Here is a 24,179-nt window from a genome sequence, read left to right on the forward strand (position 1 = left end):
CCTGTGCTGTACATTTCTTTGTTCTTTGTTCTTTGTATAAGAGTATTCTGTGCAGTACAAGGTGCAAATTGCAATTTGCAGTTAACATCCTTGTCTGTTTTCTTAATATTTTGGGGGGGGTTACTTGAATGTGTGGTTTTTTATTCTCCTGTTCCACATTTTCATCAAATACAGAACAAACAAAAGATAACCAACAATTACAAATGCAAGATCAATCCCCCCAACCAGCATCCCCTTCAACATACAAACCCAAACATCACCCCTACATTCCAAATACAACAAAACAAAAAAAAAAAGAGAATCAACGGTCATCCCATACACAGTAAACAACATACTCAACCCCTCGCCCCCAATAGCCACCCGGCCCCAATAGCCACCCCCCTCCCAATATTTGATGGCATCCAATTCGTGAAAATGCAAGATAAGCAATGGCATGAATTGTAGAACACTTCCATCCTCCCCCTCATCTCAAACTTTACCTTCAGCCCCAACCTCGCGCACGACTGCCGTTACTTGAATGTGTTAACATAAGTCTGGCGCATTCTACTGCTTTATCATCCGATATTTAGGAATTAATGATTTGCAGTAGGTTATAGGAAAATGCTAAATACATACAGGATTGTGAGATAAACATTCTGCTTTCCATCATGCATCTTTTAACTGATGTGGAAAGTTGATTGAATTTGAGTTTCAACTGTGGAAATTGAGGAGACTCAAATTTTCACTCTGAAGATTGACCAGCCCAGTCTGAAAGATTGAAACTCTTCTCCCTGACAAATCTAAGGGTCCAACATGAGTTTGTATGGCTTAATCCACTTTCCACAATGTTCATCAGAATAAAGTAAAAATAGCATTAATGCATTTTTAACTTTGCTTTAATACTTTCCTTAGGACAAGACAAAGGCAGATTTGTTACAGCAGAATAAAAGAAAATTATGTCCTAACTTAGATGTGCTTGATACTGATGGCAAACTATAACTAAATAAATATTTCACTAACATCTCTCTCATCATTGAGTGCAAAATTTTACCCCAATGAGGTCTTAAGATTTCCATATTTTGAGCTCATATTGAAATTCATTCACTAGCTTTCAGCTGTATACCTTCTGGCTGTTTGATTGCCTTCACTGAAAAACTTTAATGACCTAATGAATTAGTTCGTCATTTGCCATACCTGATGAATTAGCTGGCCCTTGGATATACCTGGACAATCAACCAACATGGTTTTGCAAAGGTTAGGTCCTGCCTGACCATCTTGAATGAATCTTTTGAAGAAATGCTTAAAGTCGTCATCAGTGGAATATTTATGAATGTTATTTGTATAGGTTTTCAGAAGGCATTCAATAAAGTCCTACATAAGAAACTGCTGAAAGTGAAGCCCTTTTTATATATTATTTGTCATGGGGTGCAAGGCAAGCATTTGTTACCCATCCCTAATTGCACTCAAGAATGAAGGTGGCAGGGGCTTGCCTTCTTGAATTACTGCAGTCCATATGGTGTAGTTATGCATACCAAGTTTCAGCATATTGGCCGAGTGACAATGAAAGAAGGCAATTATGGTGGAGGGAGAGAATGTTGAAGGTGATGGATGAGGTGTCACGTAAGCAGTTGCATAATTATGGATGGTGTTAAGATTCTTGGAGCTGCACTCATCAGGGAGTATTCTATCGGACTCCTGATTTGTGCCTTGTGTATGGTGGTCAGGCTTGGGGAATTAGGAAGTGAGTTGCTGGCCACGGAATTCCTAGCCTCTGACCTGCTCTTGTAGCCACAATACCTATATGGCTAGTCTAGTTATGTTTCTGGCCAATGGTGACCACCAGGATGTTAATGGTGGGGCAGCAGCTGCTCTCTCTTGGACCCAGCTAGCAGATGGCGCATTTGGCTGAGGAATCGGAGGATAGAAAGATTCTCTCAAAATGCATTGACTACTCAGTGCTTGGTGTGCTGTCCAGATGGCTGACAGGGTATGGTGCTGGGGCGCAACTGCATTCATCCTCCAGCCACCAATCTGCCAGCCAAGGGATGGTCTTGTTCAATGCCTTTGGGTCCTCTCTCACTACTGCTACAGAGTTATTGACATTACGCAGGAGATTTTGCATGCACTGCACACGCTGTCACATGGGCCTCACCGTGAGTTGACGACAATCTGGCTGTTGATCATGTGCTTCCTAACCCGGGAAATGGCCAAGCTCATGTCCACCACGTACTCCTTCACCCGTAGTGTAAAGCTTACCCAATGTTTCAAGGAGTTCAGCCAGATGGCCACTTATCTGCCACTGCATGTCCAAATACTCAGTCCAAAAGGAGACTTCTGAGGCTCTGCCTCACAACCCTGTGCGGAGTATTCCTGCAACTGCCTGCCCTCCCTCTGGGGAAACTATGCACAAACATCTCTGCCTCTAACACCTCTTCCTGCACAATGATGCATTAAAATAAGTGAGAGTCTCTGGGCTGGTGTCTTTTGCCTTGGAAGATGGTGACAATGCACCCTAAGACACATGAACCACCTTCTCATGACCACGGTCTGATTCTTCTCAGGAAGGTGTAACCACAGCTCCAGGACCTAAACTGCATCTGCTAGTGGTTGATGTCTCCCAGGCTGAACGCATTCATAGCTTGGGGTCACCCATCACCATTAGCGGCCAATATAACATCCCGAAGCCCCCCAACTGCCTTTGCTGCCACCTGAGCAATTCCATGAACACCGCAGCTTGGGCAATGCTTCTTCCCGGGTCTGTTGGCTACACTGCGTGTTGCCTATCCTGGTATAAGGAAAGAAGAGGCACATGCATCAGCATGTGTGTTGTCATGGTTTTCCTTGACATGTGCTTCATGTTATGTAATGCTGGTGAGGGGAATGTGGCATGAGAGGAAAAGGTTGAACAGCGCAGGCTAGGTGGCTGAAGCATTGCAATACAAGTGGTAGGGTGACAAACCATGTCCCAGGTCACAGTTGCAGTAAGGGTCTGAGGGGTTCCAACAGCATTCTAGGCCTCCTTTGCGATGCTTCTGGGTGTAATCTTGAGAGTCCTCTATGTGCTGCATTCCTTGAAATGAGATACATTCGCAGCACCAGGTACCCGGGTTCGATTCCTGGCTTGGGTCACTGTCTGTGCGGAGTCTGCATGTTCTCATTGCATCTGCGCGGGTTTCCTCCGGGCGCTCCGGTTTCTTCCCCTAAGTCCCAAAAAACAGCTTGTTAGGCGAATTGGACGTTCTGAATTCTCCCTCTGTGTACCCTAACAGGTGTCGGAGTGTGGCGGCTAGGGGATTTTCACAGTTACTTCATTGCAGTGTGAATGTAAGCCTACTTGTGATGCTAATAAAGATTATTACTTTTTGGAAATAAATTTAAATGCCCAATTCATGCTTTTTCCAATTGAGGGACAATTTAGCGTGGCCAATCCACCTACCCTGCACATCTTTGGGTTATGGGGGCGAGACCCATGCAGGCACGGGGAGAATGTGCAAACTCCAAGCGGACAGTGACTTGGGGCTGGGATCGAACCTGGGTCCTCGGTGCCGTGAGGCAGCAGTGTTTTTTTTTAAATATATTTATTAAAGTTTTTTAACACTATGTTTCTCCCTTACAAACAACCGCACCCCCCCCCCATAACAAAAAAAATGAGAAATCGTGCAGAGCAAGATATATACATGGCAAAATGATATATTTACACAGCTTTGTGCACTGGCCCTCACCCGTACGTGCCAGTTTCCCCAACCCTTCATGTTATCTCCTGCTCATCCACCCTCCCAGGCAGTCCCCCCCCCCCCCCCTCCCCCCAAGGTTGCTGCTGCTGCTGACCGACCTTCCTCTAACGCTCCGCGAGATAGTCTAGGAACGGTTGCCACCGCCTGTAGAACCCCTGCGCAGACCCTCTCAAGGCGAACTTAATCCTCTCCAACTTTATGAACCCAGCCATATCATTTATCCAGGCCTCCAGGCTGGGGGGCTTCGCCTCCTTCCACATTAGCAAGATCCTTCGCCGGGCTACTAGGGACGCAAAGGCCAGAATGTCGGCCTCTTTCGCCTCCTGCACTCCCGGTTCGTCCACTACTCCAATTATAGCTAGCTTAGCTTGGCTTGACCCAGCTTGGCTTGACCCGGACTTTCACCACCTGAGATATTGCTCCCGCCACTCCTCTCCAGAACCCCTCCTGTGCCGGACATGACCAAAACATATGGACATGGTTCGCCGGGCTTCCTGAGCACCTTCCACATCTGTCCTCCACCCCAAAGAACCTACTCAACCTCGCCCCCGTCAAGTGCGCTCTGTGAACCACCTTAAATTGTATCAGGCTGAGCCTGGCACACGAGGAGGAGAAATTAACCCTACCTAGGGCATCAGCCCACAGACCTTCCTTGATCTCCTCCCCCAGCTCCTCCTCCCATTTACCCTTGAACTCTTCTACCAGCGCTTCCCCCTCTTTCAACTCCTGGTGTATTTCCGACACCTTGCCCTCCCCGACCCATACACCCGAGATCACCCTATCTTGAACTTCTTGTGCCGGGAGCAACGGGAATTCCCTCACCTGCCGCCTCACAAAAGCCCTCACCTGCATATATCTAAAGGCATTTCCCGGGGGTAACTCGAACTTCTCCTCCAGTGCCCCTAGGCTCGCAAACGACCCGTCAATGAACAGGTCCCCCATTCTTCCAATCCCCGCCCGATGCCAGCTCTGGAACCCCCCGTCCATCTTCCCCGGGACAAACTGGTGGTTACCCCTGATCGGGGACCACACCGATGCTCCCATTGCACCCCGGTGCCGTCTCCACTGGCCCCAGATCCTTAGCGCTGCCGCCACCACCGGGCTCGTGATATACTTTGTCGGCGAGAGCGGCAGTGGTGCCGTCACCAACGCCCCCAGGCTCGTTCCTTTACAGGACGCCGTCTCCATTCTCCGCCATGCCGCCCCCTCTCCCTCCATAACCCACCTGCGGATCATCGCCACACCCGCTGCCCAGCAGTAGCTACCCAGGTCTGGCAGCAGCAACCCTCCTCGGTCCCCACTGCGCGCCAGGAACCCTCTCCCCACCCCCGGGGTCCCACTCGCCCACACAAACCCCACAACACTCCTGCCCACTCTCTTAAAAAAGGCCTTAGTGATCACGATGGGAAGGCACCGAAACACAAACAGAAACCTCGGAAGGACCACCATCCTGACCGACTGCACTCTACCCGCCAGCGAGAGCGGCAACATGTCCCATCCCTTGAAATCCTCCTCCATTTGCTCCACCAACCTCGTCAGATTCAGTATATGTAGGGTCCCCCAACTCCTGGCTATCTGGATCCCCAGATACCGAAAGCTCCCCTCCACCCTCCCAGCGGCAGGTCCCCCATCCCTCCTTCCCGGCCCCCCGCCCGTAACACAAAGAGCTCACTCCCCCCCCCCCCCCCCCCCCCCACACTGAGCCCACAGCCCGAAAACTCCCCAAACTCCCCTAGAGTCTGCATGACCTCCACCATCCCCCCATCGGATCCGCCACGTACAGCAACAGGTCATCCGCATATAGCGACACCCGATGCTCTTCTCCCCCTCGGACCACCCCCCTCCATTTATTAGACTCCCTCAATGACATGGCCAATGGTTCGATCACCAATGCGAACAACAGGGGGGACAGGGGGCACCCCTGCCTCGTCCCTCGGTACAGTCGAAAGTACTCCAACCTCCGCCGGCCCGTCACTACACTCGCCATCGGGGCTCTGTAATGGAGCCCAACCCAATTGATAAACCCTACCCCGAACCCAAACCTACGCAGCACCTCCCAGAGGCACTCCCACTCCACTAGGTCAAAGGCCTTCTCCGCGTCCATAGCTGCCACCATCTCCGCCTCTCCCTCCTCCGATGGCATCATTATCACGTTTACGAGCCGCCGCACATTGGTGTTTAGTTGCCTGCCCTTTACAAATCCCGTCTGGTCCTCGTGGATCACCCCCGGGACACAGTCCTCGATCCTCGTGGCCAGCACTCTTGCCAGCAACTTTGCATCCACATTGAGAAGCGAGATCGGCCTGCACGATCCACACCGCAGTGGGTCCTTGTCCCGCCCTAGGATCAAAGAAATTGTCGCTTCCGACATTGTCGGGGGCAGGGTCCCCTCCTCCCCCGCCTCATCAAAGGTCCTCACCAGTAGCGGGGCCAACAGGTCTGCGTACTTCCTGTAGAACTCCACCGGGAATCCGTCCGGTCCCGGGGCCCTCCCCGCCCGCATGCTCCCCAAACCCCCGCTCAGCTCCTCCAACCCAATTGGTGCCCCCAAACCAGCCACCCCTTGCTCCTCCACCCTCGGGAATCTCAGCTGATCTAGGAATCGTCTCATCCCCTCTTCCCCCGCCGGGGGCCGGGATCTGCACAGCTCTTCATAAAAGGCCTTGAATACCTTGTTTATTTTCGTCGCACTCCGAACCGTGGCTCCCCCTCCATCCTTGACTCCCACTATTTCCCTCGCTGCCATCCTCTTACGGAGCTGGTGTGCTAGCATCTGACTAGCCTTTTCCCCATACTCGTAGGTTGCCCACTGTGCCTCCGCCTTCCCTGTGGCCAACAGGTCAAACTCCGTCTGGAGCCGTCGTCTTTCCCCAAGTAATCTTTCCTCCGGGGCCTCTGCGTATCTCCTGTCCACTCTCAAAATCTCCCCCACTAACCTCTCCCTTTCCATACCCTCTGTCTTCTCCCTATGAGCCCTAATGGAAATTAGCTCTCCCCTGATCACCGCCTTCAACGCCTCCCATACCACTCCCACCCGCACCTCCCTGTTGTCGTTGGCCTCCAAGTACCTTTCGATACACCCCCTCACCTTCCCACACACCACCTCGTCCGCCAGCAGTCCCACATCCAGCCGCCACAACGGGCGTTGGTCCCTCTCCTCTCCCAGCTCCAGTTCCACCCTGTGCGGGGCATGGTCCGAAATGGCTATAGCTGAATACTCCATCCCCTCCACCTTCGGGATGAGCGCCCTACCCAGAACAAAGAAATCTATCCGGGAGTAGGCTTTGTGTACATGGGAGAAGAAAGAAAATTCCTTGGCCTGCGGCCTTGCAAACCGCCATGGGTCCACTCCCCCCATCTGATCCATAAACCCCCTAAGTACCTTGGCCGCCGCCTGTTCTTTCCAGTCCTTGGTTTGGAGCAGTCCAGTGCTGGATCCAACACTGTATTGAAGTCCCCTCCCATTATCAGACCTCCTATCTCCAGGTCCGGAATGCGCCCCAACATGCGCTTCATGAATCCTGCATCATCCCAGTTCGGGGCGTATACGTTTACCAACACCACCCACGTCCCTTGCAGCCTACCGCTCACCATTACATATCGCCCTCCATTGTCCGCTACAATAGTCTAAGTGTGCGAACATTCGAGCCCTCTTCACCGGCCCATTCAAGCCCCTCACATTCCACGTTATCAGCCGGATTGGAGGGGCTCTCACCCCCCCCACGCACCGCCGACTAGCCATCTCCTTTTCTGGGCCAGTCCCATGTCCACGCCTCCCTCACCCTCCAGTCCCCCAGAGGGGAGACCCCCGTCCCGACCACCTCTTCTGTGTCCCATTCCCTTTTGGCCAGTGCAGCAGCAACCCTTTTTCACCCCCTTCCCCCCCCCCTCTCCCCCCGCTAGACCCCTGTCTAGCTTTTTTGCTCCCCCCATGTCACTCCCGTAAGTCAGCTGACGCCTGCTGACCCCGGCTTCCCCCGTCGTCCCATTGACCTCCCCCCCCCCCCCCCCCCCCCCCGTGGGAGTCTCCCAATCCATATGCATTCCTTCGCTCCCCTTCCCGCCTTTCCAAAGCCCGCTCCGCCCCCTCTGGCGCAGCTCCTGTCGCGGCCTTGTCTCTCTCCCCCAGCCCATGTACCATTTCCTGCGCGTGATTGACCCCCTATATACAACAACCATCACACATCAAACCCCAAAACATCCCCCCCACCCTCACAAACCCTCAGTTAGAGTCCAACTTTTCAGCTTGTACAAAGGTCCACGCCTCTTCAGGCATTTCGAAGTAATAGTGTTGGCCCTTGTATGTGACCCACAGTCGCGCTGGCTGCAGCATTCCGAATTTCACTTCTTTCCGGTACAACGCCGCTTTGGCCCGGTTGAAACCCGCTCTCCGCTTTGCAACCTCCGTGCTTCTGTTTGGGTATATTCGGATCTCTGCATTGTCCCACTTACTGCTCCGCTCCTTCTTGGCCCATCTCAGGACCCACTCTCTGTCCGTGAACCGGTGGAACCTCACGACCATCGCCCTTGGCGGCTCATTTGCCTGGGGCTTCTTCGCCAGCACCCAATGTGCCCCGTCCAACTCCAGCGGCCTCGAAGGGGCCTTCGTGCCCATCATCGCCTCGAGCATCGTGCTCGCGTATGCCCCGGCATCAGCCCCCTCCACTCCCTCAGGGAGACCCAGGATTCGCAGATTCTTTCTCCTCGACCTGTTCTCCAGGTCTTCGAGTCTTCCCACCCACCTCTTGTGTAGCGCCTCGTTCTGCTCCACTCTCACCGCCAGGCCCACGAGCTCGTCCTCGTTCTGTCTGACTCTTTTCTGTACCTCCTGGATCTTAGCTTCGTGGGCCTTCTGGGTGATCCCGGGTCCTTCAATTGCCGAAAGCATAGGCGCCAACATCTCCTTGCGCATCTCCTCGCGCTGCTCCTCGAAGCAGCGCTTGATGAACTCCTGCAGCTCCCCTTTGTCCCTGGCCGCCGCCATTTTGTTTTCTTTCCCTCGCTTCTCCCGTTGCTCCAGTGCCGCTCCTTTGGCCGTTACACTTCTGGTCCGTTTCATAGAAGTTGGAGGGGGACCTCTCTCTTCCCTTCCCCACGGGCTGCGTCAAAAAAAAGTTCCGTTGGGGCTCCTCTAAATAGCCCGAAAGTCTGTGGTAGCGGGAGCTGCCGAATCGTGCGGCTTAGCTCCGCATAGCCGCAACCGGAAGTCGAGAGGGAATCCTTTTGGCAGTGTTCGCTTCACCAGTCTGCCCCAAAAAGTCTATGGAAACTCCTGAAAAAGGTCTGAGAGTCAGTCCCAGACGGGAGCTGCCGAATGCGCGACCTACTCCTCCATAGCAGCCACCGGAAGCCTCGTCCCTGCTTCTTCAATGGCCTTGGTAGATCTTTTCACAGTTGTTCCCTCTGCTGCTAGAATTCACCTTTGATAGAGTCAAGTCAGATTGCAGCTTTAAGCTTGCCCTTCCCCCGCATGCATACGGGAAGAGGCCTTTGTCTATTGCTGCGCCAAATCTTTTACTCTTTCTGCCGGGTCTGGTAGCCAAAAGACATAACATTCCTGGGGGACACTGTCAGGGGAATGCTGCAGTCTTCTTCCCACACCGGGAAATGTCAAACAAATGCCGTGGGGGCCCTGTAAAAGAGCCCAAAAGTCCGTTCCAAGCGGGAGCTACCGAATATGCGACCTAGCTCTGCATAGTCGCACCCGGAAGTGCAAGGCAGCAGTGTTAACCACTGCGCCACCGTGCCACCCACAGTAAAGATTATTGCTAATAAAGGTTTGGAGTGAGGAGTGCAGAAGGTGAACTGAGATGCTGTGGTGACTTGCAGAACTGTGTAAGCTGTTCGATGAAATCAGTGACTTTCAGGGGAGAGCAGCAAAAGACTGGTGCAGCAAAGGATAGAGTGGCAAAAGTGGCTTAAAACTGTGGAACCAGCAGTAGCTATTAGTTTCACTAAGGGCTTGCAGTCAATAGGCCAGTTCACACAGGACAACAATGTTACATCCAGCATCTAACTCAATATTATTTGCAATGCAATGGTCACAGTCCATCCCCAGTGGCCTCTCGGGGGTTTTGCACTGGCAGGTCTTGGACATTGACATTAACTGCTCTTTTATTGGACAGAGAATGGGAAGAGCCCGCTCCCAATCATGTCTTGGAAACCAAACCTGGAACCTGTCCTTGCCTCTCAAGATACAAAAATAAGGCACAAACTGAGATCTGAGGCAGGCATGCATTTTTTCATGAACCTAAGGCAAAACTTCAGCACCAAGGGACTCCAGATGAATATGGATAGATTAAGTGAGTAGGCAAAAATTTGGCAGCTGGATCATAATGAGTGAAAATCAGGTTATCTACTTTGGTAGGAAGAATAGAAAAGCAGAATATTATTTAAATGGAGAGAGATTACAGAATGCTGCGGTACAGCAAGATCTAGGGGTCCTGATATTGTCATGTGAGAGTACCTTTAAGAAATGGGCATTTAAGAAATGTACCTTTGAGAAATGGGTGTTTATCAGTGATGTCAGAGTGTGGGTGGAGCTGGGCTGTCTGTCAGCTTTTTACTTTTGTTTAGGCTGTTTGCTGCAGGGTGTGTTTTAGTTTTGTTTTCAGTGTTGGAGCTGAAGCCAGACAAAGCAGGTGTACTGCTGTTGTCTCTGCCATGAAAAGACTATCTCTTGATCATTTGGTGAATTCAGAATTATAAATGTTCTCAGTAGTGAATGTAAACCTAATGTGCTTCTGTTAAAAGGTGTTTCTTTTGTCTTCTGGATGTTGTTTGGGAAGTTATTAAGGATTACTTAGTGCTGTATTCTTTAGGGGTTGTATTTGAATTGCTGGTTGCCAAGATGTTCACTACGTTTTAAAAAGGTTAACTTGAGTTCATAGAATAAACATTGTTTTGCTTTAAAAAATACTTTTCCATTTCTGCTGTACCACACCTGTAGAGTGGGCCGTGTGCTCCCCATGCCACAATCTATTAAAGGTTGTGGGTCAGGTGAACTCCATGGTACACTTTGGGGTTCTCTAAACCCTGGCCCATAACAATATGAATCTCACAAAGTTAACATGCAGGCAAAGCAAGGGGATAGATGATAAAAATGGAGAGGTCTTGCAACAATCGTACATGGGACTGGTGAGACCAGACCTTGGGGGCTGGATTCTCCAATTTAAAGACTTCAATGCTGACGCAGGCGTGGGAACAATGGCGTTTTACGCCCAAAAAAAGGCACAGAAGCTGTACCGATCCTCTGTCTGGTGGGGGGCTAGCAGGCATGCAGCGTAAAGCCCCCAGCTTTAGCTGCAGATACGGCCGGAGAATTGCTGGGTCCGTGGCCGCGCACAGCGGCAGCCTGTAGTGGCCGCATTGTGCAACATGGCGCTGTCTGCGCGTGGACTCTGACTGCCAAAAACTGCCTTTGGCCAGGCTCGCCAGCCCCCACAAATGCCTCCGCCAAAGCCCCCCTGCCTGCGGAACGGCTCCCACCCGACTGGACTCAGTCCGCAGCCGCCACGCCGGGTTCACGAAAATACATAGCATGAGTAACTCACGCCATCGGGAAGTCGGCCCATCGGGGGCAGAGCATCGGGCGACGTCCTGAGGCCTTCCATACAGCATGCGGCGTACTCTGCGAATATGCTGTTTTGGAGAGGGATTTTGGCGCAAACAGGGATTCTCCAGCCAATCACAGAACGTGATTTCAGGGACCAAGACTGGAGAATCCTGCCCAGGGTCTTCACACAGTTTCAGTCTCCTTTTCTAAGTGGGGATATACTTGAATTAGGCAGGTCAGAGCAGGTTCACTAGGTTGATTCCTGGGATGGTATAAAAAAAAAACAATACAGCCAGGAACAGGCCCTTCAGCCCTCCAAGCCTGTACCGGTCATGATACTATCCTTGGCCAAAACCCTCAACACTTCCTAGTGCCATATCCCTCTATACCCATCCTATCCATCTATTTATCGAGATGCCTTTTGAACACCATCAATGTATCTGCTTCCACAACCTCCCCTGGCAAAGCATTCCAGACACTCACCACCCTCTATGTAAAAAAAAAAAAAAAAAACCTGCCACGCACATCTCCTCTAAACTTTGCCCCACAGACCTTAAAGCTATGCCCCCTGGTGACTGACCCCTCCATCCTGGGAAAGAGTGCCTGCTCATCCACTCTATCCATGCCCCTCATAATCTTGTGGACATCTATCCGGTCACCCCTCAACCTCCGTCGTTCCAATGAAAACAGTCCGAGTTTGTTCAGCCTATCCACATAGCTAACACCCTCCAGACCAGGCAACATAAGAACTAGGAGCAGGAGTAGGCCATCTGGCCCCTCGAGCCTGCTCCATCATTCAATGAGATCATGGCTGATCTTTTGTGGACTCAGCTTCACTTTCCGGCCCGAACACCATAACCCTTAATCCCTTTATTCTTCAAAAAACTATCTATCTTTATCTTAAAAACATTTAATGAAGGAGCCTCTACTGCTTCACTGGGCAAGGAATTCCATAGATTCACAACCCTTTGGGTGAAGAAGTTCCTCCTAAACTCAGTCCTAAATCTACTTCCCCTTATTTTGAGGCTATGCCCCCTAGTTCTGCTTTCACCCGCCAGTGGAAACCACCTGCCCACATCTATCCTATCTATTCCCTTCATAATCTTATCTGTTTCTATAAGATCCCCCCTCATCCTTCTAAATTCCAACGAGTACAGTCCCAGTCTACTCAACCTCTCCTCGTAATCCAACCCCTTTAGCTCTGGGATTAACCTAGTGAATCACCTCTGCACACCCTCCAGTGCCAGTACATCCTTTCTCAAGTAAGGAGACCAAAACTGAACACAATACTCCAGGTGTGGCCTCACTAACACCTTATACAATTGCAGCAGAACCTCCCTAGTCTCAAACTCCATCCCTCTAGCAATGAAGGACAAAATTCCATTTGCCTTCTTAATCACCTGTTGCACCTGAAAACCAACTTTTTGCGACTCATGCACTAGCACACCCAGGTCTCTCTGCACAGCAGCATGTTTTAATATTTTATCATTTAAATAATAATCCCTTTTGCTGTTATTCCTACCAAAATGGATAACCTCACATTTGCCAACATTGTATTCCATCTGCCAGACCCTAGCCCATTCACTTAGCCTATCCAAATCCCTCTGCAGACTTCCAGTATCCTTTGCACTTTTTGCTTTACCACTTATCTTAGTGTCGTCTGCAAACTTGGACACATTGCCCTTGGTCCCCAACTCCAAATCATCTATGTAAATTGTGAACAGTTGTGGGCCCAACACTGATCGGAGATTGATCTTTTTTTTTAAATACCCCGCTGATACCTTAATTTTTCTTGAAATCGATAAACGGCTTTCATCTCCACTGACCCTCTTGAGGCAAACTTAATTTTTTCCAGCCTTGGGAACTCCGCCAGGTCGCTCACCCACACCCCCGGTTTCAGTGGGCTACCAGGGAGGCAAAGGCCAAGACGTCGACCTTTCTTGCCCCCTGGACACCCGGGTCATCCGACACGCCAAATATCACCACTTCCTGACCCGGGGCCACCTTCACATTCAGCACCTCAGACGTCTGCGAACTCCTGCCAGAACCCCTTCCACTTCGGACATGCCCAAAACATATGGACGTGGTTCGCGGGCCACCCCACACACCACCCTCACCTATCCTCCACCACCTCCAAGAACGTGCTCATGCTAGCCATCATCATATACGCCCTATGCATTACCTTGAATTGAATAAGGCTAAATGTAGCACACGACGAGGATGCGTACACACTCCTCAAAACCTCCTCCTACAACCCAGCCTCCATCGCCCCCCCCCCCCCCCCCCCCCACCCAACTCTTCCTCCCACTTCCGTTTGACTTCTCTTATTGGGGTTCCATCGCAGTCCATTTACTCCTTGTATATCTGCAACACCCTACCCTCACCCACTCTGCTTTCGATACCACCTTATCCTGTAGCCCCAGGGCAGCAGATCGGGAAAGGATGGCACCTGCTTCCTCACATAATCCCTCACCTATAAGTACCGGAACCCATTCCCATTGGGCAGCTTATACTACTCCCAATCCCTCAACTTGAAAAGCTGCTCCCCACAAACAGGTCTCAAAACCGCTTGATTGCTGCCCACTGGCACCCCGAAACCCTGGGTTCGACCCTGAGTGCAAGAAGTATTACGGGTCTTGAAAAATATTAAGGTAGATAAGTCCCCAGGGCCTGATGGGATCTACCCCCGGATACTGAAGGAGGTTAGAGAGGAAATTGCTGAGGCCTTGACAGAAATCTTTGGATCCTCACTGTCTTCAGGTGATGTCCCGGAGGACTGGAGAATAGCCAATGTTGTTCCTTTGTTTAAGAAGGGTAGCAAGGATAATCCAGGGAACTACAGGCCAGTGAGCCTTGCGTCAGTGGTAGGGAAATTACTGGAAAGAATTCTTCAAGACAGGATCTACTGTCATTTGGAAGCAAATGGACATATTAGTGAAGAGGCAGCATGGTTTTGTGAAGGGGAGGTCGTGTCTCACTAACTTGATAGAGTTTTTCGAAGAGGTCACAAAGATAATTGATGCAGGTAGGGCACTGGATGTTGTCTATATGGACTTCAGTAAAGCCTTTGACAAGGTCTTTCATGGTAGACTGGTACAAAAGGTGAAGACACACGAGATCAGGGGTGAGCTGGCAAGGTGGATACAGAACTGGCTAGGTCATAGAAGGCAGAGAGTAGCAATGGAAGGGTGCTTTTCTAATTGGAGGGCTGTGACTAGTGGTGTTCCGCAGGGATCAGTGCTGGGACCTTTGCTGTTCGTAGTATATATAAATGATTTGGAGGAAAATGTAACTGGTCTGATTAGTAAGTTTGCAGACGACACAAAGGTTGGTGGAATTGCGGATAGCGATGAGAACTGTCACAGGATACAGCAGGATTTAGATCGTTTGGAGACTTGGGCGGAGAGATGGCAGATGGAGTTTAATCCGGACAAATGTGAGGTAATGCATTTTGGAAGGTCTAATGCAGGATGGGAATATACAGTGAATGGTAGAACCCTCAAGAGAATTGACAGTCAGAGAGATCGAGGTGTACAGGTCCACAGGTCACTGAAAGGGACAACACAGGTGGAGAACATAGTCAAGAAGGCATATGGCATGCTTGCCTTCATTGGCCGGGGCATTGAGTATAAGAATTGGCAAGTCATGTTGCAGCTGTATAGAACCTTAGTTAGGCCATACTTGGAATCTAGTGTTCAATTCTGGTTGCCACACTACCAGAAGGATGTGGAGGCTTTAGATAGGGTGCAGAAGATATTTACCAGGATGTTGCCTGGTATGGAGGGCATTAGCTATGAGGAGCGGTTGAATAAACTCGGTTTGTTCTCACTGGAACGACGGAGGTTAAGAGGTGACCTGATAGAGGTCTACAAAATTATGAGGGGCATAAACAGAGTGGATAAGAGGGGTCAATTACTAGGGGGCATAGGTTTAAGGTGCGAAAGGCAAGGTTTAGAATAGATGTATGAGGCAAGTTTTATTACACAGAGGGTAGTGGGTGCCTGGAACTCACTGCGAGGAGGTGGTGGAAGCAGGGACGATAGTGGCATTTAAGGGGCATCTTGACAAATACATGAATAGGATGGGAATAGAGGGATACGGACCCAGGAAGTGTAGAAGATTGTAGTTTAGTCGGGCGGCACGGGCTGGGAGGGCCGAAGGGCCTGTTCCTGTGCTGTACTTTTCTTTGTTCTTTGACCCCCATCCCCGGTGCAAATCTATGATTCCCGCAAATTGGTGCGGGAATGAACCCTTTTGGGTCCTTCGCCCCCGCCGACAGGGGACTCGACCTATCGAAACCTGGCCCAATGAGCATGTTAAAGTCCTCCTCCCGCCATAATCAACTTGGGGCATAAACATTCGCCATGACCACTGGCATCCCCTCCAGTTTCTCACTCACCGTCACGAACCTTCCTCCTGAAACTGCCACTATATTTCCCACCTCAAATGCTACCCGCTTGTTTGATCAGCACTGCCACCCTCCTGTGTCTTAAATCTAATCCTGAATAGAAGATTTGCGCTACCCACCCTTTCCTTAGCCTAGACTTGTCCCTGATATTCTAATGCGTTTCTTGCAGAAAGGCCATGTCTGCCTTCAAGTTCCTCGCATGCACGAACACACGACCGTTTGACTGGCCCATTCAGCCCTCTCACATTTCATGTGACCAGCTTGATCAGGGGACCCCCCTCCCCTGCTGATTAACCATATCCCTTTTTGTGCCAGCTTCCGGCCCAAGTCACGTGACCCCCCCAGGCCCACCCTCGGATGTCCACCGTCGCCACCTCCTTTCTGACTGCGCCACAGCAGTCTCACCTTTGTCATCAGCCCCCCCTTAAACAAAACAACGCTCCCATCCCCTTCTGTAACACTAACCACCTGCTCATCCCCATTGCGCTGGTTAACTGGCCTGCCAAGCTAGCCAGGCAGCCCCCGCCAAGGTGCCAAACCTCCTAACCCCCACTGATTTCCCCCCCTGCTCGCACACCTCCATAGTGTGAATAAAAATGGAATACGAAAAAGTTGCACTCACCCTCCACGTTCTCCAAGCATCCCCCAAAAAACATGTCAGAAGAGAGGTTCTCCCCTGATCAACAACCCAAAATCAATAAAGCAAAGAGGCAGAGAGAACCAACATCTTCTCACACTTCCTCCAGTGTTCAATGTCCTCCCCCTCCTGCCAGTTCATTGTCTCTCAAAAACTCCATTGCTTCCTCTGGTGCCCCACAATAATGCTCATGGCGGTTGTAATTCACCCAGAGGCGGGACGGGTACAGCATCCTGAACTTCACCCCCTTCTTGAAGAGGGCAACCTTGATTCGTTTGAACCCGGCTCTCTTAGCCAGTTCCTTACCCAGGTCTTGGTACACCCGGAGCTCATTGCCTTCCCTGGTGCACTTCCTCGTCTGTCTGGCTGACTGCAAAATCTTCTCCTTGTCCAGGAATCGATGGAGCCTCCCCGCCATCCCCCTCGGCGGCTTGTTCGCCTGCGACTTCCTCATCGCCCTATGTCCGGTTGACCTCCAATGGCCTGACAAAGGCCCCTTCCCCCATCAGCTGCTCCAGCATTTTGGCTATATACGAGCCAGTGTCCGCTCCCTCGATACCATCTGGCATCCCAACAATTCTTAAATTTTGTGTCTGGGAGCGGTTCTCCCGATCCTTCACCTTCTCCTTTAGCTGCTTCTGGGTCTCCCGCAACATCCCAATCTCGGCCGCCAAAAAGTGACGCTGCTCCTCGTGCTCCCCCACCGCCGCCTCCACTTTCTGGATCGCCTGGCTCTGGGTCTCCAGCCACTGCTCCACCTGATCGATCTCCATTTTTTTGCAGTTCTACCACCTTAGCCAGGTCCTCCTGAGCTTCCCTCCTCTGCTGGCTAAACTTCTCATTCAAGAAGTCCACCAGCTGCTCTGTAGACCATTGGGCTGGTAGGGCCGACCCTTCACCCTCCGCAATCCTCACCTGTGGCGCATGAAGAATCTCTTGCTCCAACAGTTCCTTCCTTCTCGACCCACTTCTGGTCCGCGGATTCATCCACTGACCCCACCAGTGGCGCTTTACTTTCCTCCACCACCTCTACATCGTTTTCCACCAAAACATCCACCCAACAAACGGGGAAAAGGACCGAAAAGACCGCCTCGAACGGGAGCTGCCAAATGTGCGAGTACCTATTCCATGGCTGCCACTGAAAGTGTTGATTGATAATTTTTTTAATCCAAAATAATTAAGGGATATAGGGTAAAGGTGCAAATGTGTAATTAGGTCACAAATCAGCCATGCTCTTGTTCCTATATTCTGTAAGGTATGCCCAAGGAATCAATAGGCCATACAATACCTGGAAAATTGATTAACCACTGAGAATGAGAGTTTGTTGTGTAAGACACGGGCTTAATCCTCCACATTGCCAGTGTAGAACAATCTTAGCTTATTTGTAAAAGCAAACTTGAAGAATATTTGCTTTTCTAATCACCATGTCATGCAGCTGTTTAAAGATGTGCTTTGAAATCATTTGAAAAAATGCAATAATTGATGATTGTGATGATTTGATTTATAAAATAACTCCTTATTCACATGTACCTTTCTGTTTCACTCACATACCCATAATACGTTGTCACTATTGCACTCCATTACTGTTACTCTATCTCTAACAGTATGTTTTGAATACTTCAGTAAATATTTGGAATAATCTGCAGGCTGGTAGAGGTAGAAATGTTGGGGTTTCTTAAGATCTAATTGTATGCTAAGATGGGAGAGTTAATGTACAAGAGGAATGAACTTTACTTGACTCCGACTTTATCATTCAATGTTCCCTCTGAAGTTTAATATGAAATGTTGATGGACGCAGATAATGTAAACACAAACTCTTGTCAGCGATAAATGATTTCAAATTCTGTGATATTAATTCTCTGATATTATATAATTTTTTTGATGCCCAGAACTACAAGTAAATTTTAATTGCAAAGTTCTTTGAATTTGATATTTAATAATCTCTCAATATGGTCCAAGAAAGAGTACATTGTTTGCACAAAGTTTGTTCTGGAAGTAGCAAAAACAGTAATGTTGATGTTGAATTTATGGGGGAACATTCTTAAAGCTTTTATTTTCTAGTTACACAACTTAAATCTTAACTATGAACCTCCTCTCTCCTAGTCACAGTTTTTTTTTTAAATCAATGCCAATGAGACCTCTATTGGAATGTTTTTATTTAAAAGTGCTATATAATTGCAAGTTACTGAGTGTCAGAGGAGGTATTTTGTCCATTCTTCAGGAACAAACTTTCAAGTAACATTTAGTTGGAGTATTTAATCTCCCCTTGAACTTAGTGTCTATTCATTGAGAACTGAATGATTCTTCCCAAAGCACAACAGGAAATATATGTGAATTCATGCTTGCTGTGTGTGAGAATTAATATATTTGTTGCACATAGAAGGTAATTGGTGCACTAGCAAGCTATTGGAACAACACCACAATTAAATCCAGTAACAATTCGTAGAAAAATCTAGATGCAAACCACGAATGGACAATTACAGCTTTATTTTAATTTTTATTTTATTTTAAAACATCTTTAACTAGGGTTTGCCCTACTTAGCCACAAGGGCTACTTTACAAAGGGGCCCTGTCAACAAGATACAAGATGAGACAAACGACATTGAAAACATCACAAAAAATACAACTTTGTCTGTGAGTGCATTTATATTTGTTTGAAACGTGTCAGGTTCTCTTTAAGCACTGAACCTGAAGAGAGATTTTTATTTCAAAGGTGATTAGGATTCAAAAGTAAAGGCAGCTTGGACTGGAAAGTACTGTTTGGCAAAGTTGGTACAGACCTGCAATAGATCTAAAGATCTATTTAGAATGGCATATAATGCAAAATGTGGATGAGAAAACTGATTGATTTATTTGGAGGGAAACGCAATCTGTTTCAACTGCCTGTCCACCGTGCAACCTAATCACAATTGTTATTTGTATTTATTTATTCATTTACTCATTCATTTTATTATTTAGTTCTTCAGATTTTTTAAGTTACAGTAAAGAACATTGTGTTGTATAAGGTATCTTATTAGGAGTCCATATAATATCCATTGATGTAATTAATAAAACCTTAATTAGGTCTAGAATTAGCTGTGCTATTATTCTCAAATAATTTGTATAAAGTTGCAGTTAAATCTGTAATAACCCTGAAAGGAAGAGGAAAATGATTAAGAAAGAACATTTCAAATTCCACAACTTTGAGTTCCACCTGTCTCATTTGCGGTCCAGCCTTTTGGCATCTCCATAGATTCAGTCAGTGCCACTCCTTGGTTGATCTACCAAGTGTTGCATTTGAGTGGTACAGTTAGGCCCTTCCCAACCCAGGTCTGCTTTTGCTTTCATCCTAGGCCATAGTTGAGGTTGGATTAAGAAAAGCTTGAGTGGAAAATTCAGCGCTGATGGGGATCCAGATTTGGATCTCCTCAGAACCTTGTGTTATAGATGTCATAGTGCCTGGGCCATGTATTTATTTAGGCTTGTGTCTGCCATATTGGGAGCCACTAAAATAATAACTGTAGCAAAAATTAAAACCCAAAATTATAACTTAAGCCATGTAAATGATTATGTAACTTTGTTTTTTGATAGGGTGACATCCATGAGGATTTCTGCTCTGTGTGTCGACGTAGTGGACAGCTGCTGATGTGTGACACTTGTTCTCGTGTGTATCACCTGGAGTGCCTGGACCCGCCATTAAAAGCCATTCCCAAAGGAATGTGGATTTGTCCCAAATGTCAGGAGCAGGTGTGGGCTTAGACAGTGCCTTAGACTTAATTTAGTCTAATATAGCTCTAGTAGTTGTAGGGTTTTGTTTTTGTAATTTTTTCATGGTGGGATTTACTTTATTTTAAATTTTCTTTCATTATGCATATAGTGTCTCAACACTCCAGGGTATACACATAGATATAATTCAGGACAATAAGTTAATAAAATCAGTAATGAACCAGACACACTACCATTTTTGGCTGTTCTCTGGTTATTGGGGATTTACAATGATCAATTTATTATTCCTGACTTAAAATGTAGCAATATTTCAGACTGTATGTTTACGTTTCGAACATCGAGAATGCTGTCAAGAAGCTGTTAAAGATCCAGAGTGAAATTCAGTTTGGACAGATTCAAATCTATTACTCACCTTAACCAGCTTTAATTTAAAACTTAGGGGCACTAGATTGCCAAACTTTCTGAAGATGGATCTTTGGATAGGGGGTGTGCAGTAAAGGAAATATTGCATCTTTTGTGGCTGTAATTAAGGCGTGTTGTTGGCATCTCAATCTGCTACACCTCGACTGAGAATATCTGATACCACCACCGAGCACAAAGATTAACCGGTTTATTCTCTACCATGGTCATCCATTTGTCATGTGCATTCCCAGGCACAATTTGGACAGTGCTGTTGATAAACAATGATTAAATACATTTAATTTTCTTTCATTGAAATGCAAACAGTCTTCTATTAGGCCTTAATACTAAGAGAAAGAAAATTTACAAAGAATAAGTTTACTTCAGTACTTTACGGATTGACCAGCCTTTACGTAAAGGCAAGTCTTTTCTTGTCACTCAAGTCAGTTGCAAATTGTTTTTATTTGCAGTCTTAACATCTGCTGGAAAGAGTTTAAGCAAGTGGCATGTTCTATCCATCACTGTTGAAAACGTTTTGTTTTTAGATTCTGAAAAAGGAAGAAGCTATCCCATGGCCTGGGACACTAGCAATTGTCCATTCTTACATTGCCTACAAAGCCGGTAAGTGCTTGCCATTCTTTGAGTTTATCTTCAAGCAATATTGGCTCATTGTTGATTATATATCAAAACAGCTATGAATTAGATTGATCCTTTCTCCCTTGGGCATCTTTGCATGGATATTCATTGAAACAGATGGTCCTGTAAAGGGCACTGCTTGGAAACTGAATCGTCATCTCATCACAGTCTGGGTCACATGTTACTTTATTAAAACAATCAAATACAGTGTTCTCACTTGTTTAGGAAAATCACGTTGGCTTTCAGAGGTGCAATGCAATTTGCACTGCAACAAAATATGTATAGATTTTAATGGCAAAAATAAAACCATTCAGATTTCCTGACCATGATGGTTTGCATTTCATTTGAAGTTAATGTGTTGGTAAAATCTCAGCAGGATTCTCCATGATATTTCGTGTAGTCTTACCTCCATTTCTACCGTCTCTGCTTTGGTAGTATGAACTTAAGTGTTACTGTGTAGTCCACCAAGTAGCTCAAGTACACAAATAGAAGAGCATTGTGGGACATCAAATGTGCAGCATCCTGTTAAATTTTAGGATTATGGGCAGCATGGTGGGGCAGTGGTAAGCACAGCTGCCTCATGCCACCGAGGTCCCAGGTTCGATCCCGGCTCTGGGTCACATTCTGTGTGGCGTTTGCACATTCTCCCCGTGTTTGCGTGGGTTTCGACCCAAAGATGTGCAGGGTAGGTGGATTGGCCACGCTAAATTGCCCCTTAATTGGAAAAAATCAATTGGGTACTCTTAATTATTTTTTTTAATTCTAGGATTATATGTCCATTCAGATGAATACAGTTCCTCTTCAAATATTGTGCCCCATTTTTCCGCTGCTAGACGATCTTGAATATTAGTTACATTTGTGAATTTTTTTGAGTCTTGCCCTTTTTTTATTGTAGATTCTCAAATTTTATTTTCTCTTCTTCAGCAAAAGAAGAGGAAAAACAGAAATTATTGAAGTGGAGTGCGGAGCTAAAGCAGGAACGAGACCAATTGGAACAGAAAGTCAAACAGCTGAGCAATTTCATATCTGTGAGTAACACAAGCTCCATGGACAAGAGAATGTTGCTCTGACTTAGAAAGTTAAAATTGTGATAAATTAAAGATTAAAAGAAGCACGAGAGCATTTTCTGAAAGATAACAACTACTTTTTGTTTTTTGTTACTCTTTCATGGGATGTGGGCATCGCAGGCTGGGCTAGCATTTATTGCCTGTCCCTAATTGCCCTTGAGGGGGCATTTTAAAATTCAACCACATGCTGTGGATCGTGAGTCACATGTAGGTCAGACCAGGTAAGGATGGCAGATTTCCTTCCCTAAAGGACATTAGTGAACCAGAAGGGTTTTTACAACAATTGACAACAGTTTCATAGTCATCATTAGACTTTGAATTCCAGATTTTTATTCAATTCAAATTTCACCATCTGCCATTGTGGGATTCAAATTTGGTTCCCCAGAGCGTTACCCTGAGTCTCTGGATTACTAGTCCAGTGACAATAACAATACGCCACCACCTCCCCATATTTGGAAACTGGATGTTAAAAAAGAACTGATGGTGATGGAGTATTTATCTTTTGTTGGGTGGGGGTGGCAAGACAGATCTTCGTGTGTATCAATTATAAACATTTTGAGCTGCAGTGTTTCAATCCACAAATCATTTTGTCAGCATGTCCAACTGGAAATTAAAGGATATAGGTGACAACGAATTGGGTGAGCTGGATGATAGCGCTATCATAACCATCTGATATATTGAAGGGAGGAACTGGAACTAGTGAATCAATCATTCAGACTTTACTTTCTCTCGCTGTTGGTTGAACAACATTGAAACAGGGACGTTTTAAGATGAGATAATGGTCTTGAGAACCATAGTTACAAGTCTGTTTAGTTAGATGGGTAAATCAACTGCTTCAAAAACATTTTCTCAAAGGGCCTTTCTGGGACATGCTTGTGGCATGATTGATTGCAAAGGGTATTTCATGCAAGTGTAGTTGTAACCCCTTTATATAGTGTTCATGCATTAACTGACTATTTTTCTGCATTGCGAATGAGATTTACTTGATTGAAACAAAAAAGATCCTGAGGGATTTAGAACGAGGGGGTCACTGTTTAAAAGTAAAGGTTTGCCCACTTAAAACTGAGATGAGGCAAAAAAATTCACTGAGGATGAGGGTCTTTGTAACTCCATGAAAAGATGGTGGAAGCAGACTTGTTGAATATTTTTAAGGCAGAGGTGGATAGATTCTTGGTAAGGAAGAGGGGGTAGGCAGGATGAAGATTTGATATCAGCCATGATCTTATTGAATGGCAGAGCAGGCTCGAGGGGCTGAATGGCCTCCTCCTGCTCCTTGTTCATATGTTGCTCATGTTTACCTAACTGAAAGAATGCACTTTCATATTTCACAACAGGGATGCTGACTAATTAGTTGGGTGAATTTTCATTGACGGATTGGGTTCTATAAGTTGTTTTCAGTTTGTTCACACGCTTGTGATGGAGCTCCACGCCCTTCGGGACTTGTGGGAGGAAACCGGAGAAAGCCCACGCAGACACGGGGAGAACGTGCAGACTCTGCACAGACAGTGACCCAAGACGGGAATCGAACCTGGGACCCTGGAGCTTTGAAGCAACAGTGCTACCCACTGTGCTACCGTGCCGCCCCCGGTCCTATAAATAATGTCACCATTTCAAATTTTTAATTGTTACAGTGTGCAATGATTTTTCTTCCCTGAAAATTCAGTTGTGCTTTTTCAACAGGTGTTATAACCTGCCTACTTACCATTGGCTGGGGACTAATGACTATCCCACAATCCTGTGGGAGTATGAGCTTCCCCAATGAGGGGGACGGAGAAACCACTAGTAAACTCCTAGTATAAATAAAGCTGGCCAGTTCAGGAACCAGTAGGAAGGAGTATGTGGCAAGGGAAGTTGCTGCTACTGTTATGTATATATGTTATAGTAAATAAATGTTATTACTTTGTATCCTTAAAACTCGTGCTGGCTCCTTCGTGGCCCTTACAAAACTGGCGACGAAGGTTAAAGTGAATAGCTGTCTACACTGCTGAAGCCACCTCCCTGGATTTTTGTTGGATACAGGTTGGAAGTTGTTTTCTATTATACCATGCCTCTGTACGGA

At 47.4% G+C, this 24,179-nt stretch overlaps 1 protein-coding gene across 6 annotated transcripts in view; it reads left to right on the forward strand.

Moving 5' to 3' along the window:
* The window catches only part of LOC140430984 (PHD finger protein 21A-like), a 594,207-nt gene that overhangs the window by 530,568 nt on the left and 39,460 nt on the right, over positions 1-24,179 (forward strand). For 4 of the 6 annotated variants that reach the window (XM_072518844.1, XM_072518843.1, XM_072518848.1 and 1 more), the window contains 4 exons: positions 18,840-18,947; positions 19,884-20,039; positions 20,963-21,038; positions 21,978-22,081. In XM_072518844.1, the coding sequence (XP_072374945.1) occupies positions 18,840-18,947; positions 19,884-20,039; positions 20,963-21,038; positions 21,978-22,081 (444 nt within the window). The remainder of the gene's footprint in view (positions 1-18,839; positions 18,948-19,883; positions 20,040-20,962; positions 21,039-21,977; positions 22,082-24,179) is intronic. The other 2 variants (XM_072518847.1, XM_072518845.1) reach the window with 1 other exon arrangement.

This window comes from Scyliorhinus torazame, chromosome 10 (genome assembly GCF_047496885.1).
Source record: "Scyliorhinus torazame isolate Kashiwa2021f chromosome 10, sScyTor2.1, whole genome shotgun sequence".
NCBI lineage: Eukaryota > Metazoa > Chordata > Chondrichthyes > Carcharhiniformes > Scyliorhinidae > Scyliorhinus > Scyliorhinus torazame.